General features: G+C 43.1%; 3 protein-coding genes across 4 annotated transcripts; 1 reads left to right on the plus strand and 2 right to left on the minus strand.

The window, feature by feature from the left end:
• Nucleotides 1-185: 185 nt before the first annotated feature.
• On the minus strand, nt 186-535 carry LOC137791831 (small lysine-rich protein 1). The gene is made up of 2 exons (XM_068587016.1): nt 524-535; nt 186-437 (listed from the first exon to the last, which is right to left on the minus strand). Exons 1-2 carry the CDS (start codon nt 533-535, stop codon nt 186-188), a joined length of 264 nt encoding a protein of 87 aa, XP_068443117.1.
• A 459-nt stretch (nt 536-994) lies between these two features.
• Nucleotides 995-9,575, minus strand: dhx57 (DEAH (Asp-Glu-Ala-Asp/His) box polypeptide 57). Its single transcript, XM_068586790.1, has 22 exons — nt 9,312-9,575; nt 8,993-9,196; nt 7,940-8,841; nt 7,655-7,839; nt 7,431-7,552; nt 6,679-6,874; nt 6,408-6,532; nt 5,961-6,094; nt 5,801-5,855; nt 5,481-5,695; nt 5,261-5,377; nt 5,078-5,174; nt 4,524-4,697; nt 4,111-4,311; nt 3,642-3,918; nt 3,377-3,472; nt 3,184-3,267; nt 2,953-3,090; nt 2,609-2,683; nt 2,352-2,486; nt 2,070-2,270; nt 995-1,954 (listed from the first exon to the last, which is right to left on the minus strand). Exons 1-22 carry the CDS (start codon nt 9,443-9,445, stop codon nt 1,811-1,813), a joined length of 4,011 nt encoding a protein of 1,336 aa, XP_068442891.1. The 5' UTR covers nt 9,446-9,575; the 3' UTR covers nt 995-1,810.
• A 1,477-nt stretch (nt 9,576-11,052) lies between these two features.
• morn2 (MORN repeat containing 2) lies at nt 11,053-13,522 on the plus strand. 2 transcript variants are annotated; one of them, XM_068586966.1, is made up of 6 exons: nt 11,053-11,250; nt 11,343-11,372; nt 11,463-11,513; nt 11,593-11,699; nt 11,780-11,919; nt 12,213-13,522. In XM_068586966.1, exons 1-6 carry the CDS (start codon nt 11,244-11,246, stop codon nt 12,313-12,315), a joined length of 438 nt encoding a protein of 145 aa, XP_068443067.1. In that variant the 5' UTR covers nt 11,053-11,243; the 3' UTR covers nt 12,316-13,522. The 2 variants fall into 2 exon arrangements, with proteins under 2 accessions (XP_068443067.1, XP_068443068.1); XM_068586967.1 differs by having other exon boundaries at nt 11,783-11,919.
• Nucleotides 13,523-15,641: the final 2,119 nt, after the last annotated feature.

Genomic DNA, 15,641 nt, shown 5'->3' on the forward strand with positions numbered 1-15,641 from the left:
TCCTGTATGGACTAGTGGAAGAAAGACAGAACATCTATGTTGCTGCATTGCACTTGTTTCAAAAGTCAGAACTTTGTATACTTGCGATCACTACAAATGGGTCCACCAGGTGGCGCCATTTGCATTTAGCTATCAGTTTAACTAAACATGGAAAACATTTACTTTGATTTGGCTAAAAAACAAATTCACTTTTTCTTCTTCTGTTTTTTTCCCTTCTTTTTCTTATTTGAATTTGACCACCCAAAGCCTCTAAACTTCAGACAGTCCGCTGCATTGTGAGAAATGTAGTAGAGGTTCTCCATGGCCGCTGGGCTGAGGAGGTCCACCTCTGTCTTGGTGGATTTGGCACTAGAGGACGTCTTTTGGGGTGTTTTTGGACTCCCAGTCTTCTTGGCGGGTCTAGAACTGTGGGACCTTGATTTCCTAGACTTTGTGGGCTTTAAAAACATACAAAAGAGGTTAACTACATTCAGGTTATGCTCTACTGACAAGTGTGGGTAGCTCAGATAGTCTACAATGTTACATGTTTTACCATAGTGAAAGATGTCTAGGTCACTTCCAATAGGAAGAGATTATTTATCCATCTGGGAAATTAGATGTGTACACAGAAGAATGCTATAATTAATGGATGTTTTTATACTTATACAAGCTCTAATGACTAGTTAGTACTTTCTCAAAACTGTTCGTGCTCGAAATTACCCGAAAGAAAAAATATATTGCATGCCTTACCAGTTCAGGACTTGGCACTGTAGAAAGTGGTCAATGAAATGGCTTCAACGAGGACAGTGATACCCCATTTGTTTACGTCCTGTTGTCGTAGAGACAGATCAGACTCACTCATGAATGAAGGGGTTGGCAAACTCTTTTGTTGCATCCAAGATGTAGTTAAGCCGTACATACAACACTAAGCTAAACAAGAGAGTGCAAAATACCTTATAGTTAAAAAAAAATTCAACAGCCAGCTATGTTTATATTTTTTTATTTTTAGTGCAGTGGAGCTCCTCACTTGTTAAGACAATTAGCTTTCAAATTCTTTGGCGATTTTCACCAAAGTCTTCCAATTTAAAAAGCCCTTGCATTCACAACGTGAAAGTGTATTGACATCACGGTAACATTTAAATACATTCAGTGAATGTAAAACAGGCCAACACCATGCAGAAGAAGCTCTTGGATCTCTCAATCATGCAATACAAATAAATATTCACAAGTATGCAGCCATTGTCAGTATAAGAAATCCAATATGGACCCAAGAAACTTCTCAGTTGTGAGCAAGACACAACCTAAAATAAAAATGCACTATAAACAAATGAGACATAAAATTCAACTACCAAACGTGTGCCAATTTACTAAAACTACAGTTGTAGTATGGCATCAATAATTCTTTTCTGTTGCATTTGAACATCAAAATAAGTGTTTTATTCCAGCAAGAACAATGATGGAGGTTTATGGATTACCTGCATAGACACAGTTTTGTCTTTAAAGGCAGAATTTTGAAAAAGTTTTAAATTAATGTTAGCTTTTAAAAAGCATCTAGAGCAAAACAGAGTAATATTTTGTTTTAGTGGGGGTGGCCGCAGTACTTCAACCAGAGGACATACAGTATCTGCCCTGCCGATCGGTCTGTAATGGAACAATACACATTTGAACCAGTTGCAGAGTAGTTGACCCCGACAACCCTGATTATTAAGTAATTTATCAAAACTGTGGCAGTGACGCAGGAGCAGACAGACATTTTTACTGCAGAGTTCTATGCATTTAAGTCCTTGAGGATAACAAAAAAAGGGATGAAGGGGGCCGTTAAGTAGCAGAGCTACTGTGTGGAGACGAGTTGGACTATCATGTGGATGATGCGGGAACCGCGGGGGCAGCTGCACAGGTCAATGCTCGGGTTCCTGATTTTATCTTCCAGCAGCTGGTCCAACTCCCAGCGCAGTTCCTTCACCAGCTCAGCCACCTGGATAACAAGCACACATATTTAGCACCAATATCTGAAACAACATAGCGAACAGCGTCAACGTCTGAACACAAAGCATCATTTGACATGTAGAGCAGACGATACGATCTCCGACCTGATGAGAAGCGGCAGCAAATCGGATCCATCCATCGTCGAGGGAGACGATGAACTCTCCCTTGTGTAGCTCCACGTTGACCTGCCCGCCTCCAAACAGCACCAGCGGGTAGACGGACACCATGCTGCAGTCCCTGATGAAGATGCGGCTCGTCTTCACCTTCTCGTGGTAAACCAGATAGGGGCTGTTGTAGTGGCGAACCTGGAGTACAAAGACAAGTCTCAAGGGGCGTGTACTTTTAAATAGCTGTTGTATACAAGGCCACATCTTCTCTTATCTCACCGAGTAGTTGACAGACGACGGGTGCACATGGACGCAGCCGTCATCCTTGGTCATGAAACGGAGCTCGTTGGCTTTGGGCTGCATCTTCATCGCCCCTTTGCTTGTCATCTTGTAATTCCCCTGAGGAGCTCGTACCTTGAACAACAAAAAAAAGGACAAAACGCAGGAGTGTGAAGGCAAGGCAAGGTATGGAACAGTTTTATACTCATAACACTGGCTTGAGTTTGTTATTCTGATGAGAAATAATGAATAAGCACCTGCACCACGTTTGGATAGAGGGCAGCACAAAGCATGGCGGACATCAGCCGGATGTTGTCTGAGTTCAAGTTCGCCTGAAAAGGAATGACATTTATCATCATCATCATCATCATCATCATCATCATCATCATCATCATCAGATTCTCTTTAATACGAAGGTGACATTGTTCAGTATCTGTGTGCTTAAAAGCAGACTCAAATGAGTATGTGGTCTCATTCCATTTAGAATTTTAAGTGACATGTGCAGCTTATACAATTGAAATAAATGACAACTCATATGGGCAATGTAACAACCAAAACAAAACACCTCTAGCACTACAATGTGGTTGTGTGTGTGTGTTACCTCGGGGCCAGTGGCCTCTAGAACACCATCGGTGCCTTTAGAGGACTTGCGCTCTATAACCCTGGCCCTCAGTCCCTCCTTGATGAAGCCAATGTCAGACAGCAGTTCAGCAAACTGCCTCTTCAGACTGGCGATCTCCTGCGCAGGTCAAAACAGATGTTCTTCAGAAAATGTATGACAACACAGTTGTTAAAGACAATGACGTAGAGGCTTCAGACAGCACTCCCTCACCTGTAAGACTCGTCCAGACAGGAAGTTCTCCCTGCAGTAAAGGAAGCCAGCCTGGTGCCCATTCTTTGCCGCACAGCACCATCCCTGCAAGAGAGGGATAATCCATGACATCTGTCATTTGGCAACATCATATTTCTACATTTAAAAACTGCATTTTGCGTGTTTCTTGCACTAAGAGGAGTCCAGTCCTTACCTTGTATGCCTGCAACAAAGCCAGATGGTCACTACTGGCCAGGGCAAAGGCCTGTTTCTTCTCATTGGCTTCTTCCCGCTTATCCCATGGAGACACCTGGAAAACAGACAGAGAACCAATATAAAAAGTATGTCTATAGAAAACATCACCTTTTTATTTATAAAAAAAATCAGTGTGTGGGTTCTTCTGTTAAAACATAAACAAAAAATAATTGTGATGTCAAAGGAGTGACACATACGGTCTCTTAACAAATGGTCATTCTTACAAATGGTGATTTGAAGGCCAGACTGGCTGCGATGGTGAGTGCTGGGTCGAGACAGCGAAAGATGGCACCGAACAGCATGAGTTTCCCGATGCGCACGTCAACGGGCAGGCAGGCCAGGTGGTAGCCCAGCGGGGTCAGTTTCTCATCTGCAGTTAGAGCACCAAGGTCCTGCAGGCGCTGCTTGGCTGCATCCAAGCTTTCCATCGCTGGGGGCTCGATGAGCCGAGAGAAGACCGACTCCAGCATCCGCTCAGCAAACAGGTCCAGGATCTTGATTCTGTTGGAGAGAGAGGGAAATGGTGACTACAAGCACAGGGAGATATTGTATTGCATATCTTCACATTTGACATGGTGCTACAGATAAAGCCAGATAACGTCTGGAGAGGGGAACCTCTCTCCATTGTCTTGGCCATTTTTCCTCATAAACCCCAGTAACCCTGTCATACTAAACAAAATCTGATAAATCTACCGAAGGCAGAGCTGCTCTAGAGGAACTCTCTGGATCTCGGGCAGCTGCTGCTCAGACAGCTGGTGCTGGAAGCAGTGGCTGGTGAAGAGATGGAAGCAGATCCCAGAGGCTACACGACCTGCTCGACCCCTCCTCTGCAGAGCGTTGGCCCGAGAAACCCACGTGTCCTCCAGGCTCTCCATGCTTTTAGTTGCATCGTACCTAAAAATACAAATCAAGAAGAAATGTCCATTTTAAAATAGGTCTTGCAAATCCACGTTGCATCAAATACATGCACAGATTTTAAAACTAATGTATGATTGGTATTGTGTGTGGCAACAAAAAGATGGTATAATTCACTGGGATTATTCTCGGAAATGCACAATTCTATCAAAAAAAAAGATATAGTTCATCCCAAGAATCAACTTGGTTACCTTTTCTCCTTCATCTTGCCGGAGTCAATGACATATACAACGTCGTCAATGGTTACCGAGGTCTCTGCAATGTTGGTGGAGATGATGATCTTTGTGACACCTTCCGGGGGGCGGCTGAAAACTGCCTGCTGCTCCTCATTGGACAAGGTTGAATGGAGCGGGTACACCGCACACCTAACAAAGGGAAAGCACATCCAGGAATAAGCGTTCGACTAGTGAGCATTTATCCTCTTGACAATGAACATTTGATAATAGATTTTTAAAAGTCTCATACCAAGAACACACACAGTACATTTTGAACAATACTAAAATAACTAATTTGTATGCTTGTGGATGGAATTTCTAAAATGTTATGGGAGAGACTTTCTACTTCTGTAATGACATAGTATTCATTCTGCCTATAAAAAACACAAGTATAAAACCACGTAGTCCAGGACTTTGGTCCTCAGAATAGAGAAAAAAAGAAACTACCACCGAGCCTTTATCATATACCCTCATGAACACCAACAATAATAGCAACTAAAGTTGCAGAAAGTGGAAGACTCAACACAGACCTGCTTGCGCCCCTGTTGTTGAATATTCTGTTGGACATGAGCTGCTCGTAGAGCATCTTGATCTCCGCCAGCCCCGGCAAAAACACGAGGACCGCACCTGCATACAGAAACAAAAAGTTCACTCTCAAACGTCCACCCTTGAATTCATCTTGACTACTGTGATTATTCATGGGTGATTCTTACCTGGAGGGTAGTTGTGTTTTCCATCTACAATCCACTCCAGCACGCTCTCCACCAGGTCCATGTTGATCTTGTCCAGATCCATTGCAGCAATAGTCTTCAGCACAGACTTCTTAGTGTCTGCAGAAACAGCAAAACAATGTAACAGTCGTGCATTAACAGGCAGCAACAGATTATTTGGAGAAGACCAAGGAGGTACAGTATAAGAGCCCACAAAACAGACCTTTGTATCGGATCGTAAGCTCCTGCAGGCTGAGCTGCTGGTCTGGAATGGAGTCTTTGACAAAGTTCTTCTGACAGAAAGACATGAAGTTCCACATGTCGTCAGCCAAGTCGTCCACCATGTCCCTGGGATCGCTTTTGTTTCCTCGTCCACCTGTGGAAGACGAATTCTGTTTCCCTGAGCGCATATAAGGGCTGCCATCCTCGATGACGTAGCTGGGAACAACAAATAAAATTTATTTGAGTATTCCGTGGAAGAAACAAATTTAACTACATCCTTTCAAATATATATTTAAATATTTGTTGGATTACAGTATTTACCGCGTTTTAGCGATGGCATCTTCAAGGAAAAACTGGTCCACGGGAAAAGTACGACCTGAAACCAGAGAAATTCACTTAGTAGGGAACAAACTGTCTATGGAATGAGATGTCTGAGTTGAATAGCACATGTCTAAAACAAATACCACAAGTGGTTGATTACCTGGTATGTGGACAGTGGGACAGTTATAAAAATACTCAGAGAAGAGGTTGGCATTGAGCGTGGCACTCATTAGAATGATCTTCATGTCCGGCCTCTGCAATATGAGGTCTTTTAACACCAACAGCAGGAAGTCACTGACCAAGAGAAGAGGAAATAGAGACAGAGGGTGAAGCCAGTACAAAAAAGTAAATACTTTCCTGTTTGAGAAGGCAATGTTGGAGATTGACTAAAAGACAAAGGCTATTTGGTGACCACTCAAAGTACAATGTACAATGAGGGCAAGTGTTTGATATATACTCTGCTGTTTTTTTGATTTTATGATTTGTACCTTACTGATTGAAGCTTTTGCAATATTGTCTCCATTACACTCGTGTCACGGAAGCATCGGGAATTGAAAATGTAATACACACTTTCTGTACCACGTGTGACTAGTCCATGTAATCTCACCTCTCCTCCGTTCGCTCGTGCACCTCATCCACAATGACGTGTGTGATTCCTTTGAGGTCTGCCTCGCTCTCCAGTCTCCTCAGTAACACACCTGTGGTGCAGTACAGCAGTCTGGTGGCAGACGACTGACGGGAGACATCAGTCACAAAGAGAGGTAGAAGTCATTGTTTCAGAAGCTGAAGCTTGGCTACGTATACTTAGGTCAGTGACGAATGCTGATGGTTAACCACCCGGCACACGACACACATGTACATGTCAGATGTGGCCGTACCCGAACACTCTCCAGGCGGATCTGGTAGCCCACTGAGTTGCCGAGATTCTCTGCACGCTCCTGTGCCACTCTCTGGGCCACAGAGATGGCCGAGATGCGGCGAGGCTGAGTACAGATGATGTTGACCACCTCGTCCGCTGGCCCACCCAATGAGGCGTCCAGAATGAACTGAGGGATCTGAGTGGTCTTACCACAACTGCAAAGAAGCAACAGAAACCAAACATTAAACAGAATCATATCTGTTGCAGAGAGGTATGAATCTTTATATCTTCCAAATATTTAGTCTATATAAAAATATATATACCCTTATGGGATTATATTTTTTATAATAGATTTTCACATATTCTTTATTGGTATTGAAATGAGAAAATGGAAAGAAAAGAATGACATATTGTCATATTAACATTAATTTATTGTTTGTTTTATTTGTTTTTCTTGAGTAGCATGAAGAGACTTCATGCTACTCAAGAAACTGTAATTTGGTGTGTCACCCTGTGTACAAAAACTACATTTTCACCTTGATTTTCTTCACCTTGATCAATAGTGGAAAAACGTGGGTTCACACATTTGATAATCACATATTATGAAAGTGCTGAGGTGCAGATTGTGGCACAACACTTAAGTTTCTCAAAAATCAAGCCAATTCAAATTCTCCAATACACCCTTGTGTGTACCCAAATGACATTATCAGAAATAGCATTTCACCCTTTAAATCTTAACAAATGCACTCAATGCCACCCTATGGGACCCACCCAGTCATGCCGCTGACAACCAGCACCTGGCACTGGTCTAACAGGTCGAGGATGTTTTCTTTTTCATTCCAAGCCGGCAGTTTCCTCCTCTGCTCCAACATAGACCTGAAACGTCCGGATGACTGGGTAGACAGAAGGATGAAAGAGCAGCAATCCATTAAAATACATTGTGTTGGAGAGGACGTGATTTATTATACACAATGTAAAGACTAGCCTTCTTTCACCTCTTTCTTCTTGAACTCTCGGCACAGCTTGCCATTTTCTTTCAGTAGGTTGTCGATATTCGGGTTGTGCCTATTCCCCAACTTCTTCCTCAGATTGACATAACTCTCACTCTCGACTGGAACATCCTTGTCATTGTCGTCCCCGTCCTCCTCATCCAGCTCCTCTACCAATCTGGTCTCTTTCACTTTAAAGACAAAGGTGGGATTTTAACTCACAATGTTGCACACTATTTGGTGAAAATAGGGAAGATAAAAAATAAAAAGCTATTCATCTGGTTAACTCACGATCTATTGGTCTCCGGTTGGCAGGTTGAGCCATCCTTCTGTTGCTGGTATAATTACCATTATTGGTACCAATACTTCTGCTTTCTTCAGAAGCATTGCTCCTCGGAATTGTACTCTTTGCCACGGGAAGAGTCGGTGGCGGAGGAAGCACCACAACAGGCGGTGGCGTGCTGTATTTGTGATGACCGACGGCCAACAGTTCTTTCATGTCCACTTCATCCTCACATATAGTGATCAGAGTGTAAACGACAGGCTCGCTGCTCTTCGCGGCAGCCAACGCTTCTCCGAACAGTCTTTCAGTCACGCTGAGCCTCCCTGGAGCCTTGAAAGACTCATCGGTGGTGCTGAAGGCAACTATTGGTGCCTGGAATGGGTAACGGTTCCCTTTGGGGAATCGAACCTCTAGCTCATACTCTGGAGGAGAATAGCTGCTGAAGCCAGGCTGGCTTGGGCCATCCAGGTCTGGGGAACCAGCCCCAGATCTTGCTTTAGTGGGGAGCTGGTGCTTAAACTTGCACTTGTCCCCAAACCGGCAGCCTTGCCCTTTCAAGAAGAATCGACAGACATCTCGGATGCTAACAGCTCCTGCTTGACTCTGGACTCGCCGGTCATTCTTGGCAGTGATGTCTGAGAGGAACGAGAGGTCCAGCGTTACTGTCCAGACTGAATTGGCAATACGCTCATTGAAGCGCTCACCATAGATGGCAGCTAGAGCCAGAGCTTCCTCCTGCCTCTGGCTTAGACACTCATCCATGGGCACCGCTTCAAGGCCATCAGGGAAAACTGATTTCTGGCCATAGCGCTCACTGAAGATCTGACAGAGGAGCTGTTCCAAAGTAGCCCCAAATTCCCCTCCACTAGACTCTAATGCTTTTTTGCCACGTTCCCTGTCAAAGCCATACCTAAACAAAGTCAAGATGAGAAAAAAATGGTTAGAAGACAAGGGAAACATTCAGCAACCAAAATGTTTTAGCTTCCTGAAAGCACAGCAGCAAAAACACTGCCTTAAAAGGAAATGCATGATCATTTCCCACATCACAATAAATAAAGCACCTGCAGAGTTTTCCGATGGCAAATAAGGAGATGACAGGTTCAGGGGTGGGCCGTTCATCATCAGACTCTGTCTCATATGCTGGGCTCTCTGCCCTCTCCACAGGCTCATCATTAGTGGCCCAAAACTGGCCTTCGGCACGGGGGTCCAACTCATCAAATTCTTCCTCGTCCTCTTCGTCCCCTGAATAATCTGAACCGGATTCACTGAGGCAGAGAAGATAATATGAGTTCATGTCAACGTGCAATGAAAGAACTAGTTTCTTTATAACAGATAAAGTGATGTACAATATTTGATGTATATTTCGTAGAATGTACTTACTCATATGGCTCATCAAATCCCTGTCCCTGCAAATTCAGCAGAAGCTCCTTGAGTTGCTCTTGGTTCTCATTCGTCATGAAGAGCCTCTGCAAGGGCATGGTGCTCATCTCCGGCCTGATGCTGTCAGTTGTCATTGGGCTTGGTCGTGTCCTCGCCAGAGACCTTGGTAGAGCTTTGCCGCCAGGACCACTTTTCCCATTGCCTCTGCCGTCCCTGTCTCGATCTCTGACTCCCCTTCCTCGACCTGCATCCCTGCCACCACCACGGCCACCCCGGCCGCCGCCACCACCACCACCACCACCACCACCACCACCACGGCTACCCCCACCACGACCACTGCTACCTCGTCCTCTCCCAGGTCTGGAGGCAAAGAGAGAGTGAGGGAAGATGTGAGGGAGAGAGGAGAACAGGCGAGATCAGGGGATGAGAGATAATTAGCAGGAAATGGGCACACTGTGACGTACTTAAAACCTTGTATTTAATTCCTTCATAATAAATACCTGGCAGGACGAGGGGGTCCAAATTCAAGGCTGAAATCATCACCGTCATCCCAGCCACCAGCTAATCCTTTCTTACTTCCACCGCCGCCGCCACCACCACCTCCACGGCCACCACCTCTTGGCTTGGCTGACCTCCCCCCTCCTCTGTTTGGCTTTCCGCCTCTTCTCCTTGTACTCATTTTTTCTCTGTTAAAAACATACACATATGGCCTCTCAGACATACGTTTAAATATCACCACCAACAAATCTTTGATTGCCTCAACAAAAAAAACACAGTTGTTATTCCACAGCATACTCACCTCTAATTAGTATCCCTTCATCATAGCAGCAATCAATCTGTGGCGAGAGACATCAAATGCACAGTTTTAAATAAAACCTTCTTATCCCTGGGAATGTACAAGAATCCTGGATAGACCAGAGAGCGAAGCCAGGCGGGCGGACAGCCACTGTACATCCACCGCAGAGCAGTGGCGCACGTCGCTGTGGGGCGGCTCGTTGTGGCACTTTCATTTCAACTGTGAGCAATGAGATGGTGGCTGACACACACAATGACACACACACAGCGCTGGTGGCTACACTTATGCAATCAAACGGGGCATGCAGACTAACAACCCAACCAGGACAATGGCCTTTCAACCCAGCGCCCGGCTGACACACAGTGTGTTTTGTTAGAGAGTCACAAGATGTAGTTCGCCGATGTGAACAATAAACGTGGCGTCGTGTCGGCACACCGGTCCGTAAAGTTGGTCAAGCTTCAGCTAGCTAACAAGCTAAACAGCTAGCCAGCTCACTCCTCACTGTTGAGTTAACAGACGAACAGAGAAAAGCTTCCTCACAAGCCAAGCCGAGAGCTTTGAATTACCACGCAAATCATAAACGTATGGGAATATATCACAAGCGAGAAAGTAGAAAAGTACTTGAAACAAAGAGCGTAACTTGCATTAGTATGGACATACCTGAGGCAGCAGTTCCGAGTACCGGCAACCTGCGTGTCTTTCATTGGTCGAAACGAACTTCCTCTTCCGGTGTTCGGTAACGTTTTTAGGATTATAACACTTGTTATGTTCGATATATTTTTATTTATATATATTATTTTAAGTGTCTGTAGGTTTTAAGACTTCATATGGCGATATATACTGAGCAAAATTATGCTTGTATTAAAAAAAATCCCTTTTGTATTTTAGGTTAGTTGGGTCTGTGCCAAATATTGTAACCATGGCAACTGCAGTGTACCTTCGAGCATGCAGCACGTTGATGCAGGCCGGCACAGTTTCTTCATTCATTTTTCGAGGGTAATTCAGTGAACAATTATAGTTGTTTCCAACTTTTTTTAATCGAGTTGTTTGACTTTTTACGGCCCATAAAGTTCCCGCTACCTCGCGTGTCCTGTCGGTTCTGACAACCATCTGCCAGCTGGAGGAAGCCGTCACGGATGTCTGGTGGGGTGTGATTGTGACTTTTTATCAACGCACACACAACATATTATGTCTTTTCTATCTGCTGTTTAACGCAGTATCATTTTCACTTTCAGACCAGAAGGAAAGGGATTTAAAAACTCAAGGTATAGAATACATATGCACGTTTTCATGGTCTGCAAATATTGCTTATTCATCTGACAGATGAGGTAGTAAATGTGAGTATTTGTTCATAGGGGAAGGGCCTATAAAGGTGTCCTACATTTTCCCCAATGGGGACAGATATGGTGAGTAATCACTCAATACGGCATTACACTTTTACATCACATTACTGCATCTGATTCAACTTCCATATATTCTCGACAGAGGGGGAATGCAGCAAGTCTGCATCAGGGGTGCTGATGAGGAGCGGTGCTGGTAAACACACGTCAGCGGATGGCATCATATACACTGGACAGTGGCTTGAAGACCAAGTGTGTATTTAATACTCCTGATGTCTGTTACTGGATGGTTGTGCTGTGTGGTTAGTCATACATGTGTGTTCTCTGTCAAGCAGATGCAGGGCCGAGGGGCCTTGCAGCATCCCTCTGGAGCGCTCTACGAAGGAGAATTCAAAGACAACATGTACCACGGCATGGGAACGTATACCTTCCCAGATGGCTCCACTTACAAAGGTCACTTTCACAACAACAGGTAAAAGGCAATCCATTTTTGGCACTTACCGTGTGTGGGATTCCTGTAATGTTTTCTGGAAAGAGCCATGTCTTTTAGGAGTTTCCAAATTATTATACTGTAGGGCGGTGGTCTAATTCAGTGGTTCTCAAACTTTTTTCAGTGATGTACCAAATCAGTACAAAATCAGCCGTTTCAAAGTTGGATACAACATTTTATTCAATATGATTCCATTAGTTGTATTCAGACTCGATGTTTATTATTTTTGTTTTGCCATCCGTGTAAATGTAACACACCTATCTGGTGTGTTCTAGGTTGGAAGGAGAGGGGGCGTTCACTGACACAGAGGGACTTGTTTGGACGGGAGAGTTCCACGGCAAAGCAGCTCTGGGCCTGAAAATGCAGCACACTTACTAAGCAAAACAAGCACAATTGTATTAAAACACTGTATATGTATAAACACTGTATAAATCAAACTATATATATATATATATATATATATATATATATATATATATATATATATATATATATATATACACTAATCTAAAAGTGTGTATACGTTCAGCCTGTCTTTATAGATGTGATACATTTATTCACTATACTTACCACTAACAGATGGACCTGTGTTTCTCCCAACATCCACATACCATGTATTTCTGTGTATTGGTGTGTAAATAGCAAAGCAATCAGTGAGTCATGTCTCCTGCCCGGAGTCACTGCCGCTGAAGCTGCTGCTTTACTGGTCGCGGTGCTCCCACACAGCAAAGTGTCTCTTTGTGTAAGCTTCCTTTCACTCAGAAGATGTCACAATGGGGTTATTTATCTGAACCTATTCACACCACTTTTGTGCTGCCGCGACAGAAATAGTGTAGTACACGCTACACTTCTTAGCAGACTAAATAAATCAATGAATACTAGTGGCAGGTTTATGCAGTTGTTTCATTATTACTCACTTTGCTATTTGTTAAGGCTTGATTTTTGACAAATCTTTGATGTCATCTTGGAAATATATGCATTATTTATCGTAAAATAGAAAATAAACTCTGCATACACATTTCTCCATGGCTATCTTGACTCCATCAGGGTGAATACAGAGCAGTTTGATATCATTACAGCACCAGCCAGTCACAAAGGGAGATACGCTCGCGTCCCCATTCACAACAGCTGCACTGAAACTGTTGGAACATTGGCCCGAGGAAATGTGTGATGTGATGCGAGTGTGTGGTCAGTTTGACCTTCAGAGTCGGTGTGTGTGTGAGAGGACCAGCTCTCAAGTCTCTGTAACCATGCACGACTTCCTCAGCTAATGAACGATAACTTTACAAATCACAACTGTTCAACATTGTTTATTAAGCAACTTTGATATTGTACTTTGTCATTGCATTGAAGAATGCCTATACGGATCTGTAATTGCACATACCCCTGAACAACTGCAGTATTGAGTATTTATTTAGACTATTCAGATATGGAAATGTAACAAAAACACACACATATACATACTGTAGGAACACCTATACATTGCTAAACAATTCTGGTATAATACTGTACCATATACAAGAAAACAGCTATTTTTATTGATTGTACAATTTTCAGGTAGAAAATAAAAATTTTGTATTGCAAACCTGTAGCTGTGATTTGAATGAAGAACCTAACATGTGATCACAAAGGCAACGCTGATGAAATAAAAACAGAAAATGGCACTCAAATTTGGCACAAGATACAAAAAAATTACATCTGAACTTGAAATGTCGCTGACGTGACTACAAACTCACAATGGGTCATTGTGTTGAGTGAAAATGTACAGCCTAAGCAGTAAATGTTTAGTGCTTGGGGTGTTATTTTCGGATAGGAATGCGATGATAAATGTGTATTCATCACTGCACGTAGTGAGCTAGATGATGGCAAGGAAGCTTTAAAACTTTTGAAATATATTATCTCCATAAACCTGAGAATTTATAAAGTATAGAATATTATTTTGTAACATTTTCACCTTCCTGAAGAAGACAAAAAACAGCCATGTATGCAGAACACTGACTTTGAGAGGGTGGGTGGGTGGGGGGGACTACACTTCTAATTGTGCTGGAAACATTAGAAGAAGCCATTCCAAAGACCATATTTAAATGTCACCAGGGGCCCAAGGCAAACAACACAATTCCATAAAAAAAAGCAGGAGACTGAGTGTCAAAAGTATTGTTCTCTGCAGAGCTAATAAACGACTGCTTTTGACCCCTCGAGGCAAGTCGCTAACAATCCGAACAAAGCGAGAATGATATGAAAAAAAGGTAAACGTGCTTTTTTTTTTTTCCTGTGCTTGTTTGTGTGCTTCAGTTTCAGACATTTCAGGGAAACAATCCAGAGTTCTCGACTCTGGAGAGCCCGCTTTAGGTAGTTGGACGTAAAGGAACGATAAGTTACAGTGAAGACGAATCAGAAAAAACAGCACCATTTGTGTGACAGCTGTGTTCTTCCATGCAAGGGTGGCAAAGTTCTCTAATAAGGCCATCTCTGAGGGGCCCAGCGGGGTACGTATTGTGATGTTTGTCAGGCAGCTCGATAGAGTCGGAGACACAATTGTTAATTATTCTCATTGCTGAGGTTTGATTAGCCCAGCAGGGTTCCATAAAACCACTCAGAAGTGTCTGTCTTTCACAAGTGACAATCAAGAGCCTGATTCACACTCGAAACCTTAACCGCCACAGATTTATGTTTCATCATAACAGTTTTTAAACTGTATTTTAGATCTTAAAATAGGTCAGACATCAAGGATAAAGACTTAACCGGCTGCTTTGGTAAATAGTCTGGTTAACCAGCACAGCTCTGTGGAAGAGCAGTGCGCTCACTGAGCTTTCCTCCGGGACCATAACGGGACGCAGGTTGGATTTGTGGGCGTGAACAATCCTGGATGACATCGGTGCTTACAGATTTAGTTCTGTGATTACTAGATAATAAGTTCCTGGACATATCTGGAATAGCATGGACTCTACATAACGGTACATTTTCTATTTTAAAAAGAGAACAAATACAATACAGTTTCTTCCAGAGGATTCTTAATATTTCTTACCCCAAACTATCATCTGCACAAATCATTTTCTTCTTTGTGCACACACACACATACTTTTTACGTTCATAAACAAACTCTTACCCAACCCCACTTACTGCTGGTATATATTTTTGGCGACATATTATGTGGGATCACTATGCCATTAGTGGAAACTGCTCCCATGTCTACATTTGGACTATCAAAATTACCCTGTGGTTTGTTTCCAAAAGGCCTTTTTTTTCTTCTTTTTTTAGAAAATACATAAGAAAAACTTTCAAACCCATCATCAACAAACTACAACCCATTACCTACAATAGGCTTTGTGTGAAAAAGAGAAAAAACTGATTAGAAATCATGTAAATTTACAAAAAAATAAAAAAAATAGTTTACCCAAACACATTGATACAAATAAATAGGAAAAAAATGTACCAAGGATTCAAAAAAGCACCAACATTTGAAAAAGGGGGACATATAAATTGACAAAGTGGTGAAGATATTTTCTTTTTGGGGCGAGGGGGGTGTTAACTGGCCGAAACAGTCTCCTGCTGCAGCGGTTTCTTATCAACTGCCACCTCTGTTCTCGCCGCGTCCATGTGTGTTCACAGTAGTCATAGGCACATGTTAGCATCGGTTTGTGCTGAGCTCACAGTCGGCTGCTCCATTCCTTCCTCAGAGTTGCTCCATATTCCCCTTCAGCTTC

This window comes from Clinocottus analis, unplaced genomic scaffold (assembly GCF_023055335.1).
Source record: "Clinocottus analis isolate CAN_PGR_092001 unplaced genomic scaffold, fCliAna1.0.p SCAF_20, whole genome shotgun sequence".
Taxonomy (NCBI): Eukaryota; Metazoa; Chordata; class Actinopteri; order Perciformes; family Cottidae; genus Clinocottus; species Clinocottus analis.

What these genes read in the sequence shown, in the direction of transcription:
- morn2 (XM_068586966.1), top strand. An exon ending in AAGGGATTTAAAAACTCAAG is followed by an intron (nt 11,373 to 11,462) that starts GTATAGAATACA and finishes ATTTGTTCATAG; the next exon opens with GGGAAGGGCCTATAAAGGTG. An exon ending in CCCCAATGGGGACAGATATG is followed by an intron (nt 11,514 to 11,592) that starts GTGAGTAATCAC and finishes TATTCTCGACAG; the next exon opens with AGGGGGAATGCAGCAAGTCT.
- dhx57 (XM_068586790.1), bottom strand. Translation starts at nt 9,445, where the DNA reads ATGACAACTGACAGCATCAGGCCGGAGATGAGCACCATGCCCTTGCAG. An exon ending in TCTATCCAAACGTGGTGCAG is followed by an intron (nt 2,487 to 2,608) that starts GTGCTTATTCAT and finishes TTGTTGTTCAAG; the next exon opens with GTACGAGCTCCTCAGGGGAA. An exon ending in CGTCGTCTGTCAACTACTCG is followed by an intron (nt 2,271 to 2,351) that starts GTGAGATAAGAG and finishes TTTGTACTCCAG; the next exon opens with GTTCGCCACTACAACAGCCC.